General features: G+C 46.0%; 1 protein-coding gene across 1 annotated transcript; it reads right to left on the reverse strand.

Annotated features, from left to right (window-relative positions):
* Positions 1–1,352: 1,352 nt before the first annotated feature.
* On the reverse strand, positions 1,353–13,076 carry LOC129385985 (uncharacterized). Its single transcript, XM_055073155.2, has 3 exons — positions 12,278–13,076; positions 12,080–12,178; positions 1,353–1,460 (listed from the first exon to the last, which is right to left on the reverse strand). Exons 1-3 carry the CDS (start codon positions 12,620–12,622, stop codon positions 1,353–1,355), a joined length of 552 nt encoding a protein of 183 aa, XP_054929130.1. The 5' UTR covers positions 12,623–13,076.
* Positions 13,077–16,465: the final 3,389 nt, after the last annotated feature.

Consider the following 16,465-nt stretch of genomic DNA (forward strand, 5'->3'; position numbering starts at 1 on the left):
ACCCATTGTGGAGGTGAATCAAGCGTTAAGCACTCCCTATGCTTCGGAAGATCCAGACGGTAGTGCCATACCAGGCCGTCCTGCTGCGCAGGTGAAGCAGGCATTAAGCACTCCCCATGCGTGAGCCAATCCCGAAGCTATTGCAATGCGTGCCCGACCCATGGCGTAGTTTAAGAAGGCGTTAAGCGCTCCGCATACGTGGGCCGATAAAGAAGATAGCGCATTGCCCGGACGACCTGCGGTGGAGGTGAAGCACACGTTAGCACTCCCCTAGCGTGGGCAGATGTAGAAGATAGTGCAATGTTTGGCCGACCTGCGGTGGAGGTGAAGCTGGTGTTAAGCACTCCCCATACATGTGCCGATCTAGAAAATTTATCGATGCCGGCCGACCCACGACGGAGGTGAAGCTTGGATTAGGCACTACCCATGCGAGTCGATCCAGAAAGTAGCGTAATGGTGGGCCGACCTGCTGCGGAGCTGAATCAGGGGTTAAGCACTCCCAATACGTGGGCCAATTCTTAAGATAGTGCAATGCCGGGCCTACCTGCGCCGGAGGTGAGTAGGTGTTAAGCACTCCCCACACGTTGGCTGATCCAGAACATAGTGGAATGCTAGGCCGACCAGCTGCGCAGGTGAAACAGGCCTTAAGCAGTATCCATACGTCGGCAGATACCGAAGATGGTGCAATGCCGGGCCGACCCGCAGCAGAGGTGAAAGAGGCGTTAAGCACTCCCTATGCGTGGACCAATCCAGAACAAAGTGCAATGCCGGTCCGATCTGCAGCCAAGTTGAAGTAGGCGTTAAGCCCTCCCCATACATGTGGCGATGCAGAAGATAGTGGAATGTTGGGCCGACCCGCGGCGGAGGTGAAGGAGTTAAGGAATTCCCATACATGTACTGGACTAGAAGATAGTGCAAGGCCGGGCTGACTCATGCCGGAGCTGAAGCAGACGATAAGCACTCCCCATACCTGGGCCGCTCAAGAACATAGTGCAATGCCGGCCCAAGCCGTGGCGGAGGTGAAGCAGGCGTTACGCATTCCCCATACGCTGGCCGATAATGAATATAGTACGATTTCGGGCTAACCCCCGGCGGAGGTGAAGTGCTGTTAAGCACTCCCCATATATCGGGCGATCGAGAAGATGGTGCAATGTCGGGCTAACCTGTAGCAAAGGCGAAGCAGGCGTTGAGCACTCCTCATAACTGGCGCGATCCAAAAGATAGTGCAATGCCGAGCCGACCCACGGCGTAGGCGAACATGGTTAAGCACTACCGCTAAATGGGTCACTCCGGTAGATACTGCTATGCCGGGGCGAACCGCGGCGGAGCTGAAGCAGGCTTTAAGCAATCAATCAATCAAATAACTTAGTTCCATTCACAAATCTGTTTATTGTGGTGAAGGTGGGCTCGATCCATTTGCGAAGCTTCCAGCCGCCGTTTACATGGCATACAGGTAGAGTCTGGAAATACAAAATGTGTGTACACGTTGAACAATGAAAATTCTCCAAGGCATTGATGACAATAAATTCATCGATGCTTCATACAATTGTAATACTGCACAAAATAATTCGGAAATCTGTAATAAAATTATACATAATCTTTATCTTTCACACAAAAGAAATGGGTCAATCTTTAGCAACGAAAAATGCCTTGGTATCACGGTTCCCAGTTGTTTCTAATTTCATTCCGTATTGATGAAATTCGTTTAACATCTATGGAAGCGTGTGACGAAGCATTTGTTTTGTTAACATAAGGTGTGTAAAGGGCATTTTCCAGATATCATCACTACGTGAATTATAATAGCTTGTGAGTGGTGTCAACTCTGAAAGTGTACGCAGAAGTCCGTCTTAGTCGTATTTATAGTTACTGGCTAGATTTAAAGGGTACAAGTTATGCACAGTTACAAGATTGTATTTTATAAATGGAGGTTTTGTGTGCGCAGTTTTTTCAATGCATGCAATGTGACGAAGTGCTTTATTTTGTAATATAAGCAGCCGGTTGATGTTCGTTAACGTGGTTGTGCCCCATACTAGACAGCGATAACTTAAATGTGAAAAAATAGTGCGTTATATTTATGACGTTTGACAGCTGCTGATAAGCGGAACTTGAATTTCGCCAGAATTCCTACTGCCTTTGCAATCCGCGTAGCAACGTGGTTAACGTGGATGTCGGAAGACGTATGTTTTTGGAAAACTACACCAAGTGACTTTTTCGAGTCAACATTTCTATACGTAAATTCCCTAAGATTAGATTCACAGTGGGTGCTACAGGGGAATGTCGAGGTGTGAAGATAATAGCTTTTGTTTTATCTATGTTAATTTCAAGCCAATTATTCTCCTCTCGTGTAAATCGCGAATAGATTCATTAATATTACTTTGGAGAGTTTCGTAATGATCACTGCGAAAAAAAATTGTTGTATCATCTGCAGAAGTTATATACTCTGCGCCGTGGTTACCTTGTGTAATGTCATTTATATAGAAATAAAATAGAACCTGTCCAAGTATGCTCCCTTGGGCAACACCTGAGGTAACTGCTTTGCACAGACATAAATTTCCTTGAATGCCAACGCATTCCATTCTATGTTGCAGGTAGGTTGTTATGAGCGCGAGCAGTGTGCTTCTTATTCCGTATAATTCAAGTATTTTAGTTAGTGTTAAGTTGTTTAGATGGTTGAACGCCTTTGAGAAGTATATATATAACCAGCTATCAGGGGTTTTTCACCGAAGGCTTTTAGAATGATTTCTTTTTGCATGATAAGGGCAAGTTCTGTAGACCTGCTTTTTCAGAATCCGAATTATGTGGGCTAATCAAGTTGTATTTCTTGACAAATCCAATTATTCTAGCGTACGTTATTTTTTCTAAACCTTTGGAGAACACGGGCAGTATGGATATCGGCCTGTAATTTGATTTGTTTTTTTCTTCGCCCTTGAATATCGTAATACCTTTTGATATTTCCATTTTCTTTGGAAAAACACCTGTTGAAAGAGCTAGATTATAAATACGCATGAGCTGTGTCAGTATGATGTCAAGAACATACTTTACTGGCTTGATTAGAATGTGGTCTATATCGCACCTTAAGCTGTTCTTAAGAGATTTGTACACGTTATTTATTTCACACATTCATATATGTGCTTGTAGAATTTCTCGAGATGCCATTTACTGCCTACGGAGAATGAGAGCTAGTGATTACATTTATGAAGCAGTGATTAAATTCTTCCGCTAATTCAGCTCCTTGTTTGAATTGATTGTTCAGCGTTATTAACCAACCTCTGCATTTTTTGGTACCCGATTTAGTAGCTCATTAATTTTCCTCCACATGAAGTCCAATCTCTGTTTTCTCCCGATATCAAAGTCACTATATAGATAGCTTCGCTTTGTATTCCTTAATAAGGCATTAGTTTTGTATCTGTGTATCCGAAATATGTCTCAGTCATCAGTGTTGCGCGTTTGGAGGAACCTGTTAAAAAGCTGATCTTTCTTTTTAATCATCTTAAGGTCTTCCTTATTTATGCAAGGCTTGCGCGCTTTTTTTAATTTTTTTTGTATGATATATGAAAATGACTTCCAGTATGCATCAACAAATTGGCGCGAGAATTCGTCATATGCATCCTGAGAGGTGTGAGACATGTATACGGCATCCCATTTTATTTTTACAAGGTGATTGTGAAAGTTCTGCAGTGTCTTTTTTCGCAAACATTTAGAATTTTCTTGGTTTGTGGAAGTGTCGCACGGACTCGAATAAGCACTTTGCCAACAAACAAATAGGTAAGTGATCACTAATGCTTGATGCCAATACACCACCAATAACTTTGTGCTCTGGTAGGTTTGTTATGAATAGGTCAATTGATGCATTCGTTGTCTTTTTGTCACTCGTGTAAAATCTTTAATCACGTTATATGAACAGTATGAAGATAACAATGTCTGTAACTTGTGTTGAACATTTGAGTATTTCAGCATGTCGATGTTAAAACCACCCCCAGTAGCAGTACCAGGTCGTTCTCACTTGCATAGTTCTATAAATCCTCCAAATACACAATAAATGTATCCCCAATTTCATCTGGAGGACGGTACTTACAGCTACAATATATTTCTGAGATGCAATATCAAAACACTCAGCATCATGTGTTCTAAATAAAAGTTCAGAAAGCAGGTCACAAGTAATGCACTTTTCTATATCCAGTAACACTCCCCTACCACGTTTATCTTGGCGGTTTAGACGAAAAGTCTGATAATTATCAATCACTATGGCATCGCAGTCCAAATTAAACAACGTTTCGGTCAGAGACAAGTCAGTGGGGGAATATCGCATAAGCTCTAGGAATAGCAGGGGAGAGTTATTAGCAGTGTTTGCACAACAGAATAATATGCGGACAATGAATACCTTCTTCCGCAAGCGGTATAGCCGAAAGTGGACGTGGAGGAGCCTGAATGGCGACACTAAAACTGAAATTGACCTTATACTCTGCACTAACCCTGGCATCATACAAGATGTGGACGTGCTCAGCAAGGTGCGCTGCAGTGACCAAAGGATGGTAAGAACTAGAATTAGCCTAGACCTGAGGAGGGAACGGAAGAAACTGGTACATAAGAAGCCGATCAATGAGTTAGCGGTAAGAGAGAAAATAGAGGAATTCCAGATCAAGCTACAGAACAGGTATTCGGCTTTAACTCAGGAAGAGGACCTTAGTGTTGAAGATATGAACGACAAGTTTATGTGCACCACTCAGGAGCGTGCAATTGAAGTCGGGGGTAACTCGGTTAGACAGGATGCTAGTAAGCTATCGCAGGAGACGAATGATTTGATCAAGAAACGCCAATGTATGAAAGCCTCTAATCCTGCAGCTAGAATAGAACTGGCAGAACTTTCCAAGTTAATCAACAAGCGTAAGACAACTGACATAAGGAACTATAGTATGGATAGAATTGAACATGTTCTCAGGAACAGACGAAGCCTAAAAGCAGTGAAGAAGAAACTAGGAATAGGCAAGAATCAGATGTATGCTTTAACAGTCAAAGCCGGCGATATCATTACTAATTTGGATAAGATAGTTCAAGTGGCTGAGGAGTTCTATGAGATTTATACAGTACCAGTGGCACCCACGACGATAATCGAAGAGAGAATAGTCTAGAGGAATTTGAAATTTCACAAGTAACGCCGGAAGAAGTAAAGAAAGCCTTGGGAGCAATGCAAGGGGGGGAAGGCAGCTGGGGGGGGGGATCAGGTAACAGCATATTTGTTGAAGGATGGCGGACAGATTGTTCTAGAAAAACTGGCCACCCTGTATACGCAATGCCTCATGACTTCGAGCGTACCGGAATCTTGGAAGAACGCTAACATAATCCTAATCCATAAGGAAGGGGATGCCAAAGACTTGAAAATCATAAACCAATCAGCTTACTGTCCGTTGCCTACAAAGTATTTACTAAGGTAATCGCAAATAAAATCAGGAACACCTTAGATTTCTGTCACACAAAGGACCAGGCGAGATTCCGTAAAGGCTACTCAACAATAGACCGTATTCAAACTATCGATCAGGTGATAGAGAAATGTGCGTAATATAACCAACCCTTATATATAGCTTTCGTTGATTACAAGAAAGCGTTTGATTCAATCGAAACCTCAGCAGTCATGGAGGCACTACGGAATCAGGGTGTAGACGAGCCATATGTAAACATACTGAAAGATATCTATAGCGGCTCCACCACCACCGTAGTACTCCATAAAGAAAGCAACAAAATCCCAATAAAGAAAAGTGTCAGGCAGGGAGATACGATCTCTCCAATGCTATTCACAGCCTGTTTAAAGGATGTATTCAGAGACCTAGATTGGAAAGAATTGGGGATGAGAGTTAATGGAGAATACCTAAGTAACTTGCGATTCGCTGATGATATTGGCTTGCTTAGTAACTCAGGGGACCAACTGCAATGCATGCTCACTGACCTGGAGAGGCAAAGCAGAAGAGTGGATATAAAAATTAATCTGCCGAAAACTAAAGTAATGTTTAGCAGTCTCGGAAGAAAACAGCAATTTACAATATGTAGCGAGGCACTGGAAGTGGTAAGGGAACACATCTACTTACGGCAGGTAGTTACCGCGGATACAGATCATGAGAGTGAAATAATCAGAACAATAAGAATGGGCTGGGGAGCGTTTGGCAGGCACTCTCAGATCATGAAATTCAGGTTGCCATTATATCTCAAGAGAAGTGTATAACAGCTGTGTCTTACCAGTACTCACGTACGGGGCTGAAACCTGGAGGCTTACGAAAAGCGTTCTACTTAAATTGAGGACGGCGCAACGAGCTATGGAAAGAAGAATGATGGGCGTGACGTTAAGGAATAAAAAAAAGAGCAGATTGGGTTAGGGAACAAACGCGAGCTTATGATATCTTAGTTGAACTCTGAAAAAATAAATGGGCATTGGCAGGACATGTATTGAGGAGGGAAGATAAACCGGTGGTCATTAAGTGTTACGGACTGGATTCCAAGGGAAGGGATGCGCAGCAGGGGACAGGAGAAAGTTAGGTGGGCGGATGAGATTGAGAAGTTAGCAGCGACAACATGGCCACAATTAGTACATTACGGAGGAAGTTTCAGAAGTATGTGAGAGGCCTTTGCCCTGCAGCGAGCGTAACCAAGCTGATGATGATGGTGATGATGTTTATGGTAGGGATATCTGATGTTTACACGGAAGCACGATAGTCCAATATTGTTTTGAGAAGCCACAAGACTGTTAACGTCTTCGGGTTGCAATGCCATTATGGGTAGGAGTGATGTTCAAAGGCTTGAAGCCATTCACTAAAACTATTTTCAAAATGTCAATTTCAGTGCTTACGTGAACTACTGCGGACTGTTTATCCTTTTCAGCAAAATCTTTTTCATTCCTTCTCCTTACGAATTTCCATTTGCATGGCTTTTTCTTACTGATTGTCATTCCAAGCAACTTCTTGAGAGTAGGGGAGAGATGCTCATTCACCAATACTGGCTTATTAGTTGAACGACCGATGTCATATGCTGAGAGCCTAGTTTTCCTTGCTTTGACCAGAAAGGCGTCACGCTTTGAGCGGCTCTTAAATTGCTGTATTATGTTTGAACACGAACAATCATTCCTGGTTTCCATCCAGTGGCAAGCATCAATGTCGGTCACGGTTATTGGCTTATTCAGAGCTGTACCCACTTGATTCAGTATTTCATGCAGATTTTCATTCCTATCCTCCTCTATCTCCTTGATTTCCACGTTGTGGTTTCTATAGTATTGCTTGCTATTTGTGATTCTTCATTCATGATCTGTAAGCTTTCTCACAGTCTTGTCACATTCTTCTTTCAGCGTTAGATTCTCTTTTCTGAGAGCTTCGTTCTCTTTCTTTCGCATCTCGCTTTTCACTTTGCTTTCTTCAAATTTCAGACTTAGGAACTCAAGGCTTTCTTTGACTTCTCTCAACTCCTTCCTCAGATAACGCTTAATTTTAGATTTGAATCCTTTCATTTCTTTCCTCATATAGTGTTCGAAAGGAGTAGACATAGATAGCCAGGGTACCAAACGAACAGTGGACAATTATGGCAGCGGGAAAGCAGCAAAACAAAAAATGGGAGTGGGAGAATAATAATGGGAGTGATATCCAGCATGCGGCGACGAAAATGACGTTACAGGCGTGCTCTTCGCCGCCCCCGCTGCTGCCAAGTGGTGCGGGGCACGATGGTGTCCAGTTTATGTAGGCTTCGATGGCCCCTCGTGGCTGTAAAGTGGTGAGATTCCAGAAGATACTGTTGCCACATCCCAAACGAAGGCACGTGGATCCACGGCAAGCAGCAGCTGTGGCTTGTTTGATGGGCTTATCTGCGGCGACGCGAAAGCCGTTTCAGGCGTGCTCTTCACAGCCCCCGCTGCTGCCGTATATGTGGGCCAATCCTGAAGATAGTGCAGTGCAGTCCCGACCCACACCTGAAGTGATGCAGGCGTTAAGCACTCTCCATACATGGGGCAATCCCGAAGATAGTGCACTGCCGGGCTCGCCCGCTGGGAAGGTGAAGCGGGCGTTGTGCACTCCCCATACGTAGGCCCATCCAGAAGATAGTGCCATGCCAGGCCGAGCCGCGGCGTAGCTGAAGCAAGCGTTAAGAACTCCCCAAACGTGGGCCGATACCAAATATAGTACAATGCCGGGGCGACTCACGCCGGAAGTGAAGCAGGTGTTAAGGACTGTCTATACGCGTGCCGATCCCGATGTTAGTTCAGTGCCCGGCCGACCCACGGCGGAGGTGAGTAGGCGTTAAGCACTCCCCATACGTGAGCCGACCCAGATGGTACTGAAATGCCGTGCCAACCTTCTGCGGAGGTGAAGCAGGCATTAAGCGCTCCCCATACGTGGGCCGATCCCCCAACATAGCTCAATGCCCGGCGACCTGCCGCCAAGCTGAAGCATGCGTTAAGCACCCCCTATACGTGGGCCGATCCAGAAGGTTGTGCAATGACGGTACGACGCGCGGTGGAGGGGAAGCAGGCGTTAAGTACTCCCCATAGGTGGGCTGATAAAGAAGACAGAGCAATGCCCGGACGACCCGCCGTGGGCATGAAGCAGGCGTTAACACTCGCCATGCGTGGGCATAACTAAAGGATAGTACAATGTCCGGCCGACCTACGGCGGAAGTGAACCAGGCGTTAAGTACTCCCCATACACGTGCTGATGCAGAAAATTTGAGGATGCCGTCCGACCCACGACGGAGGTGAGGTTGGCGTTAAGCGCTACCCATAAGTGGCTCGATCCCGTAGGTAGCGCACTGCCGGGCCCATCTGCGGCGGAGGTGAAGCAGGCGTTAAGCACTCCCCATACATGTACCGGTCCAGAAGATAGTCCAAGGCCAGAACGACACATGGCGGAGCTGAAACAGGGTTAAGCACTACCCCTAATTAGGTCCATCCAGAAGTTAGTGCAATGCCCGGATGACCCGCGGTGGAGGTGAAGCAGGGGTTAACATTCCCCATGCATGGGCCGATCCAGAAGCTATCGCAATGCCTGCCCGAGCTATGGTGTAGGTGAAGAAGGCGTTAAGCACTCGCCATATGAGTGCTCAACCTGAAGATAGTGACTCGCCCGGCCGACCTAAGGCCGAGGTGAAGCAAGCATAAAGCCCTTCCCATAAGTGGGCCGATCCTGAAGATAGTGCTGTGCTGGGCCGACCCACGACGAAGGTGAGTAGGCGCGAAGCACTCCTCATGCGTGGGCCGGTAAAAAAGATAGCTAAATGTCTGGACGACCAGCCGGGGAGGTGAAGCAGGTGTTAAGAACTACCCATACATATGCCGAACTAGAAGATAGTGTAGTGCCCGGCCGACCTGCGGCGGACATGAAGTAGACGTAAAGTACTCCCCTTAGGTAGACCGATTCCGAAGATATCGCAATGCCTGCCCGAGCGATGGCACAGGTGAAGAAGTCGTTATGCACTCCCCATACCAGGGCTTATCCTGAAGATAATGACCCGCCCGGCCAACCTGCAGACAAGGTGAAGCAGGCACAAAGCCCTTCCCATATGTGGGCAGATCCGGAAGATAGTGCTATGCCGGGCCGACCCGCAGCGCAGGTGAGTAGGCGCTAAGCACTCACTGCCCATTTATTTTTCTTGATTTTGACTAAGATATCATTACCTCGCGTTTGTTCCCTCACCCAATCTGCTCTCTTCTTATCCCTTAACGCTACACCCACCATTCTTCTTTCCATAGCTCGTTGCGTCGTCCTCAATTTAAGTAGAACCCTTTTCGTAAGCCTCCAGGTTTCTGCGCCGTAGGTGAGTACTGGTAAGACACAGCTGTTATACACTTTTTTCTTGAGGGGTAATGGCAACTTGCTGTTCATGATCTGAGAATGCTGCCAAGCGCACCCCAGCCTATCTTATTATTATTATTTCAGTCTCATGATCCCGATTCGCGGTCACAACCTGCCTTCAATAGATGTAGCCCCTTAGCACTTCCAGTGCCTCGCAACCTATCGTAAACTGCTGTTCTCTTCCGCGACTGTTAAACATTACTTTACATTTCTGCAGATTAATTTTTAGACCCACCCTTCTGCTTTGCCTATCCAGGTCAGTGAGCATGCATTTCAATTGGTCCCCTAAGTTACTAAGCAAGGCAATATCATCAGCGAATCGTAAGTTACTAAGGTATTCTCCATTAACTCTTATCCCCAATTCTTCCCAATCCAGGCCCCTGAATACCTCCGGTAAATACGCTGTGAATAGCATTGGAGAGATCGTATCTAGCTGCCTGACGCCCTTCTTTAGTTGGATTTTGTTACGTTCTTTATGGAGGAATAAGGTGGCTGTGGAGCTACTATAGATATCTTTTCGTATTTTTACATACGGCTCATTAGACCCTGATTCCGTAATGCCTGCATGACTGCTGAGGTTTCGATTGAATCAAACCCTTTCTCGTAGTCAATGAAAGCTATACATAAGGGTTGGTTATATTCCGCACATTTCTCTATCACCTGATTTACTCTATCACCTTTTACGAAATCCTGCCAGCTCCTTTGGTTGACAGAAGTCTAAGGTGTTCCTGATTCTATTTGCGATTACCTTAGTAAACACGTTGTAGGCAACGGACAGTAAGCTGAGCGGTCTATAATTTTTCAAGTGTTTGTCGTCCCCTTTTTATGGATAAGGATTATTTTGACGTTCTTCCAAGATTCCGGTATGCTCGAGGTCCTGAGGCATTGCGTATACAGGGCGGTCAGTTTCTCTAGAACAATCTGCTCACCATCGTTCAACAAATCTGCTGTTACCTGCTCCTCCCCCGCTGCCTTCCCCCTTTGCATAGCTTCCAAGGCTTTCTTTATTTCTTCCGGCGTTACTTGTGGCCTAATACGCCCCAATTAACTCGCACAGTTGTGAGTTCGACTCCCCCCCCCCAAGGTCCCAGGTCTAAATAAGTTCGCCCCTCCGCAGGGGCGTCTGCGTCAGCAGTCGTTAGGTGTGTTGCGACACCACGTACCCGAGCACACGAGGGTTGGACCCTCCCGCGTGTAGCCGTGCGCGGCTTGGCCATGTCTGGGGAAAGGAGGATGCTGGGGGTTGAGCCGATGCTGGGTGTTTGGACCTACAAGGTCCCCCGGAGGAGGCAAAACACCCCTTTGGCCTCTGCTTCACATAGACGGCACCTCCAGACTGACCCACCTGGAGGAAATCGGTAGTCGCCTTTTCCTGCCCCTATATTCAATCTTTTGCTTTCCCTCTCACTGTCTCTTCTTTCCTGTCTTCTTATCACTTCTTCTCACTTCCGAATTTCAAGGTGGCAAATGGTTAACCTGGTGTACGTATCTAACCTTGGGTATATTATATTTGGTTATAGTAGCTACGTACAGCTGGCGTGTACGTTTCCTCCCGGACTCGTGGCGTCCCCTTACTGGGCTCGGTGGTGGGCGGCTGGCGTAGCTGCCGAAATTAAATTATTCTGCATGGCTAAGACGTCATTCCCCCCGCCCCTTTCTGATCGTCCTCTTTCAAAAAGAGGGCACACCGAAGAAACCTTTCAGCTATTCAGCCAGCCCAAAGTAACCTTCCCCCGCTTTCATGTAATACACAGTCAAGATCCCGAAAAGACAGTCAGAACTATCTCACCTTTCATCGTAGCTAAACGCCTTACCGACACACTAGGTGCTGGCTACAAAGTGACGAAAATGAGCAGTGACGACTTTCTTCTTGAGGTCCGCGACACTCAACAACATGGCAAACTCTCCAATCTCCTAGCATTCCATAATGTAGCAGTCACCGTTACCCCCCACCGATCATTGAACACATGCAAAGGAGTCATCTCTGATGAAGATCTATTGAGCCTAAGCGAGGAAGAGCTCCTGGAGGGCTGGAAAGAACACAATGTCATTCAAGTGCAAAGAATAAAGATCAAACGAGACAACCAAGACATTCCAACTAAGCATATGATCCTTACCTTTGCATCGAGCGTGCTACCAGAAACCCTAGAAACGATATATACCAAAATTAGAGTCAGGCCTTACATCCCAAACCCCCGAAGATGCTTCAAGTGTCAGAGATATGGCCATGGTTCGCAAAGCTGCCGTGGCCGACTTACGTGTGCAAAGTGTGGCGAACACGAACACGAATCCAACAACTGTAATGGCACACTCCACTGTCCCAACTGTGACGGTGGACACGCAGCATACTCTCGAGCCTGCCCCACATGGAAAAAAGAAAAAGACATAATCACAATGAAAATCAAAGAAAACATTTCATTTCAAGAAGCGCGGAAACGTGTTTCATTTTTTAATACCTCAGGGTATGCTGGTGCGGCGCGCAAGGGGGCAACGTCGCAGCAGACTCCGGCTCCGGCCCAGCCCACGACTGTGGTTGCGGCCTTGCCACCAGCCCCCCTGGCGTCAGCAGCCAGGGCTGCTGCGCCGTCCCTGAAGGAGGGCCCATCGACCTCTGGGTTGGTGGCCTCCAAGGCCCTGCTTTTCGAGGCAAGGCCTGCGGTGAAAACACCCCGCTCGTGTGAGCGGAAGTCCAGCGGCTCCCAAGAGTCGATGGACACAACCCCGAGCCAGAAGGCGCATCTAGCGCCTCGGGAGCGGCGGAAGTCTCGCGACAGCTCCAAAAAAGACAAAACCCGTACCATAATCACGGGGCCTCAAAAGGCTCCGTAAGTCATTTCTTTAACTTCACTCCTCTTGACACACAGCATAAAAACACGAACAATATGGCTACACAAATAATACACTGGAACGTTAGAGGTCTTATCCACAACCTCGATGACGTTAAAGAACTCTTACACAAACATAACCCAAAGGTGCTGTGTGTTCAGGAGACACATCTTAAATGCACACAAACAAACTTTCTTTGTCAGTACGCCATCTACCGTAAAGACCGCAACGAGGCGAATACCTCGTCTGGCGGTGTAGCAATAGTTGTAGACAAGTCAGTAGCTTGTCACCATGTCGTCCTTCAGACGCCCCTTGAGGCAGTGTCAATTCAAGCAATTCTTTTTAATAAATTGATCACTGTATGTTGCTTATACATACCCCCTAATTTTCATCTGGAAAAAAGTGATTTTTATAACCTAATTGACCAGCTTCCGGACCCTTACATACTCGCAGGCGATTTTAATGCCCACTGCACCATGTGGGGAGACTCGCGATGTGACGCGAGAGGTCGTTTCATTGAAAATTTTCTTGTGAAATCCGGTGCATGCCTCTTCAACAAGAAGGAGCCAACTTATTATAATATTCATAATAATTCATATTCATCAATAGACCTGTCTCTTGGCTCGGCTTCAACTTTTCCGGACTTGCAATGGCATGTAATAAAAAATCCCTATGGAAGTGACCACTTCCCTGTAATGTTAAATTCAATGCCTCAACATGAATGCCCCCTACATGCACCCCGGTGGAATCTAGCCTCCGCCGAATGGAATGGTTTTAAGGAAGCAACTTACTTATCACGAGATCTTATCACTGATTTTAACATAGACAATGCAGTAGCATATTTTACTTGTTTTATAATCGACCCTGCTAAAAAGTTCATTCCCCAAACACAAGGTCTCTTTTGTAAAAGACGGGTACCCTGGTGGAATGAACAGTGCAGACTGGCACGAAAGAAACCAACAAAGCGTGGGATTTGCTGCGTCGCTCCCCGACTGCAGAAAACCTCATAGAATTTAAACTCGCAAAGTCACAAGGAAGGCGCACACGGAGACAGGCAAGAAGGGCTAGCTGGGAGAGGTTTCTCTCGGGCATCAGTTCCTACACCCAAGAGTCCAAAGTATGGAATGGCGTACGAAAGATAAAGGGCCAATAAATCCACCCTCTGCCCTTAGTGGACGACCAAGGGACTACCTTGGAGGACCAGGCGAACGCTCTGGGTGAGCACTTCGAACGTGTATCAAGCTCCACGCATTACACAATATCATTCCTCAAATATAAACAATTAGCTGAACTTAAGACACTTGATCGTAAATGCCGTCCGGATGAACCATATAATCATCCTTTTAATATTGCCGAGCTTAAAGCTGCATTGAGCACATGTAGAAGCTCTGCACCGGTAGCTGATAGAATCATCTATGACATGATTAAGAACTTACACGAAGACACAAAAATGACACTTCTGGCACTTTTCAACTCCATCTGGGCTGCCGGGTACCTTCCATCTTCATGGAAGGAAGCTCTTGTTATTACCGTCTTGAAGCTGGGTAAAGACCCTTCCTTGGCGGCAAGTTATCGCCCGATAGCTCTTACAAGTTGTCTTTGTAAGCTATTCGAAAAAAAATGATTAATCGTAGACTAATACATTTCCTTGAACTGAACAATATGCTTGATCCCTATCAGTGTGGCTTCAGAGAAGGGCGGTCCACAACTGATCATCTTGTACGCATTGAAGGAAATATCCGCGATGCATTTGTACATAAATAGTTCTTCTTATCGATATTCCTCGATATGGAGAAGGCGTATGACACGACGTGGCGATACGGGATCTTGCGAGACTTGTCGGGGATGGGCATCCGTGGAAATATGCTAAACATAATAGAAAGCTATCTGTCCAAACGTACCTTCCGCGTGAAAATCAGCAACGTATTGTCGCGACCTTTTATACAAGGAAATGGCGTACCTCAAGGAGGTGTGCTTAGCTGCACGCTCTTTATCGTGAAAATGAGCACCCTTCGTGCTTCATTACCGCCAGCCATTTTTTATTCTGTTTACGTAGATGATATACAAATAGGTTTCAAATCCTGCAACATTGCAGTGTGTGAGAGGCAAGTACAACAGGGCTTGAACAAAGTATCTAAATGGGCAGACGAAAACGCATTTAAAGCGAACCCGAACAAAAGCCCACAAGCAAGAAAGAGAGGGCTCGTTGCAGGTCCCAATATCGAAATGTATGGCCAGCAAATCCCTGTGAATAAAGAACACAAGTTCTTAGGTATCATACTTGACTAGAAACTATCATTTATTCCACACATAAAGTATCTCAAGGTGAAATGCTTAAAAAATGAACTTACTGAAACTTTTATCCCGTACAACATGGGGCAGCGACAGAAAATGTTTGATGAATCTTCACAAAAGCCTCATTCGATCTCGATTGGACTACGGTGCCGTGATTTATCATTCTGCAGCCCCGAGCGCGCTAAAGATTCTAGATCCGGTTCACCATTGAGGAATCCGACTGGCCACTGGCGCTTTCAGAACAAGTCCCATTGAAATTTTGTATGTAGAATCAAATGAGTGGTCACTCCAGCTCCAGAGAACATACATCAGCCAAACATATTTCCTGAAAGTCCACTCTAATCCTCAGCATCCGTGTTTTAATACCCTTAACGATATGACATATGATACAGTCTTTCGTAACCGTTCCTCTGTAAGACAGCCCTTTTCACTTCGTGTGAGGGAGCTTAGTGTTGAAATGGATGTCCCAAACCTCAAACATCGCCTAATGCCTCCAGCTAAGCTGCTACCTCCTTAGGAGTGGCAGATGATACAATGCGATATATCTTTCATGCAAGTTACAAAACACGCTCCAGAGATTGAAATCCAAATGCATTTCCGGGAACTCCAATACAAACACTCCTGCACGGAGTTCTACACAAACGCATCGAAGTCACGCGAGGGGGTGTCCTATGCAGCCGTCGGCACATCCTTCTTGGAATTCGATGTACTACATCCGGAAACAAGCATCTTTGCGGCTGAGGCCTACGCACTATTGTCGGCTGTAAAGCATATAAGGAAAACAAAACTAAAAAAATATGTTATATATACGGACTCCCTAAGTGCTGTGAAGGCTTTGATGTCATTTTGTAAGCACAAAAATCCAGTAATCAATGAACTATATTCCGTCCTATGTAAAGCGTATATATGTAACCAGCATGCCTTCATATGCTGGGTGCAGGGTCATAGGGGCATCGAAGGTAACGTTCTGGCGGACCAGATGGCCACATCAATTGCATCGTATTCTGTTCATCCTACCGCTGCAGTCCCTGTCACAGATCTCAGGCCCTTGCGCACGAAACTGCGAAAGTACTGGCAACGCTTCTGGGACAGTGAAACAAATAATAAGCTGCACGTAATAAAGCCACAATTAGGGTTCTGGCCTTCTGCAATAAAATCACGCCGGACAGATGTCCTATTCTGTCGTCTTAGAATAGGACACATATTTGGCACCCATAACTTTTTACTCCCCGGAAATGACCCTCCAACCTGTGGCAGATGCAGGGAGAGGCTGACCGTGCTCCACGTCCTCCTGGAGTGTCGGAAAGCCGAATCTGAGAGAAGGAGACATTTTTCCTTAGCATACCGTCAATACATTCCTCTTCATCATGTAATGTTTCTCGGTCCAGAACTGCTTTTTAATGCAAACACAGTCCTAGATTTCTTCAGAGGTGTTGTCCTACACGTTATTAGTCCCATACATTCGTAGCGCTTCCTCTCTTAAGAGGACGCCGCTGCGATAGTCATACTGTATAGCACATGCC

Source organism: Dermacentor andersoni, chromosome 7 (assembly GCF_023375885.2).
Source record: "Dermacentor andersoni chromosome 7, qqDerAnde1_hic_scaffold, whole genome shotgun sequence".
In the NCBI taxonomy this organism is placed as follows: domain Eukaryota; kingdom Metazoa; phylum Arthropoda; class Arachnida; order Ixodida; family Ixodidae; genus Dermacentor; species Dermacentor andersoni.

Coding starts and splice junctions, on each gene's coding strand:
- LOC129385985 (XM_055073155.2), bottom strand. CDS start 12,622: ATGGTACGGGTTTTGTCTTTTTTGGAGCTGTCGCGAGACTTCCGCCGC. Junction 12,179..12,277: donor CCGCACCAGCATACCCTGAG/GTATTAAAAAAT, acceptor CATGTGGGGCAG/GCTCGAGAGTATGCTGCGTG. Junction 1,461..12,079: donor GTTCGCCACACTTTGCACAC/GTAAGTCGGCCA, acceptor TTGTATTTCCAG/ACTCTACCTGTATGCCATGT.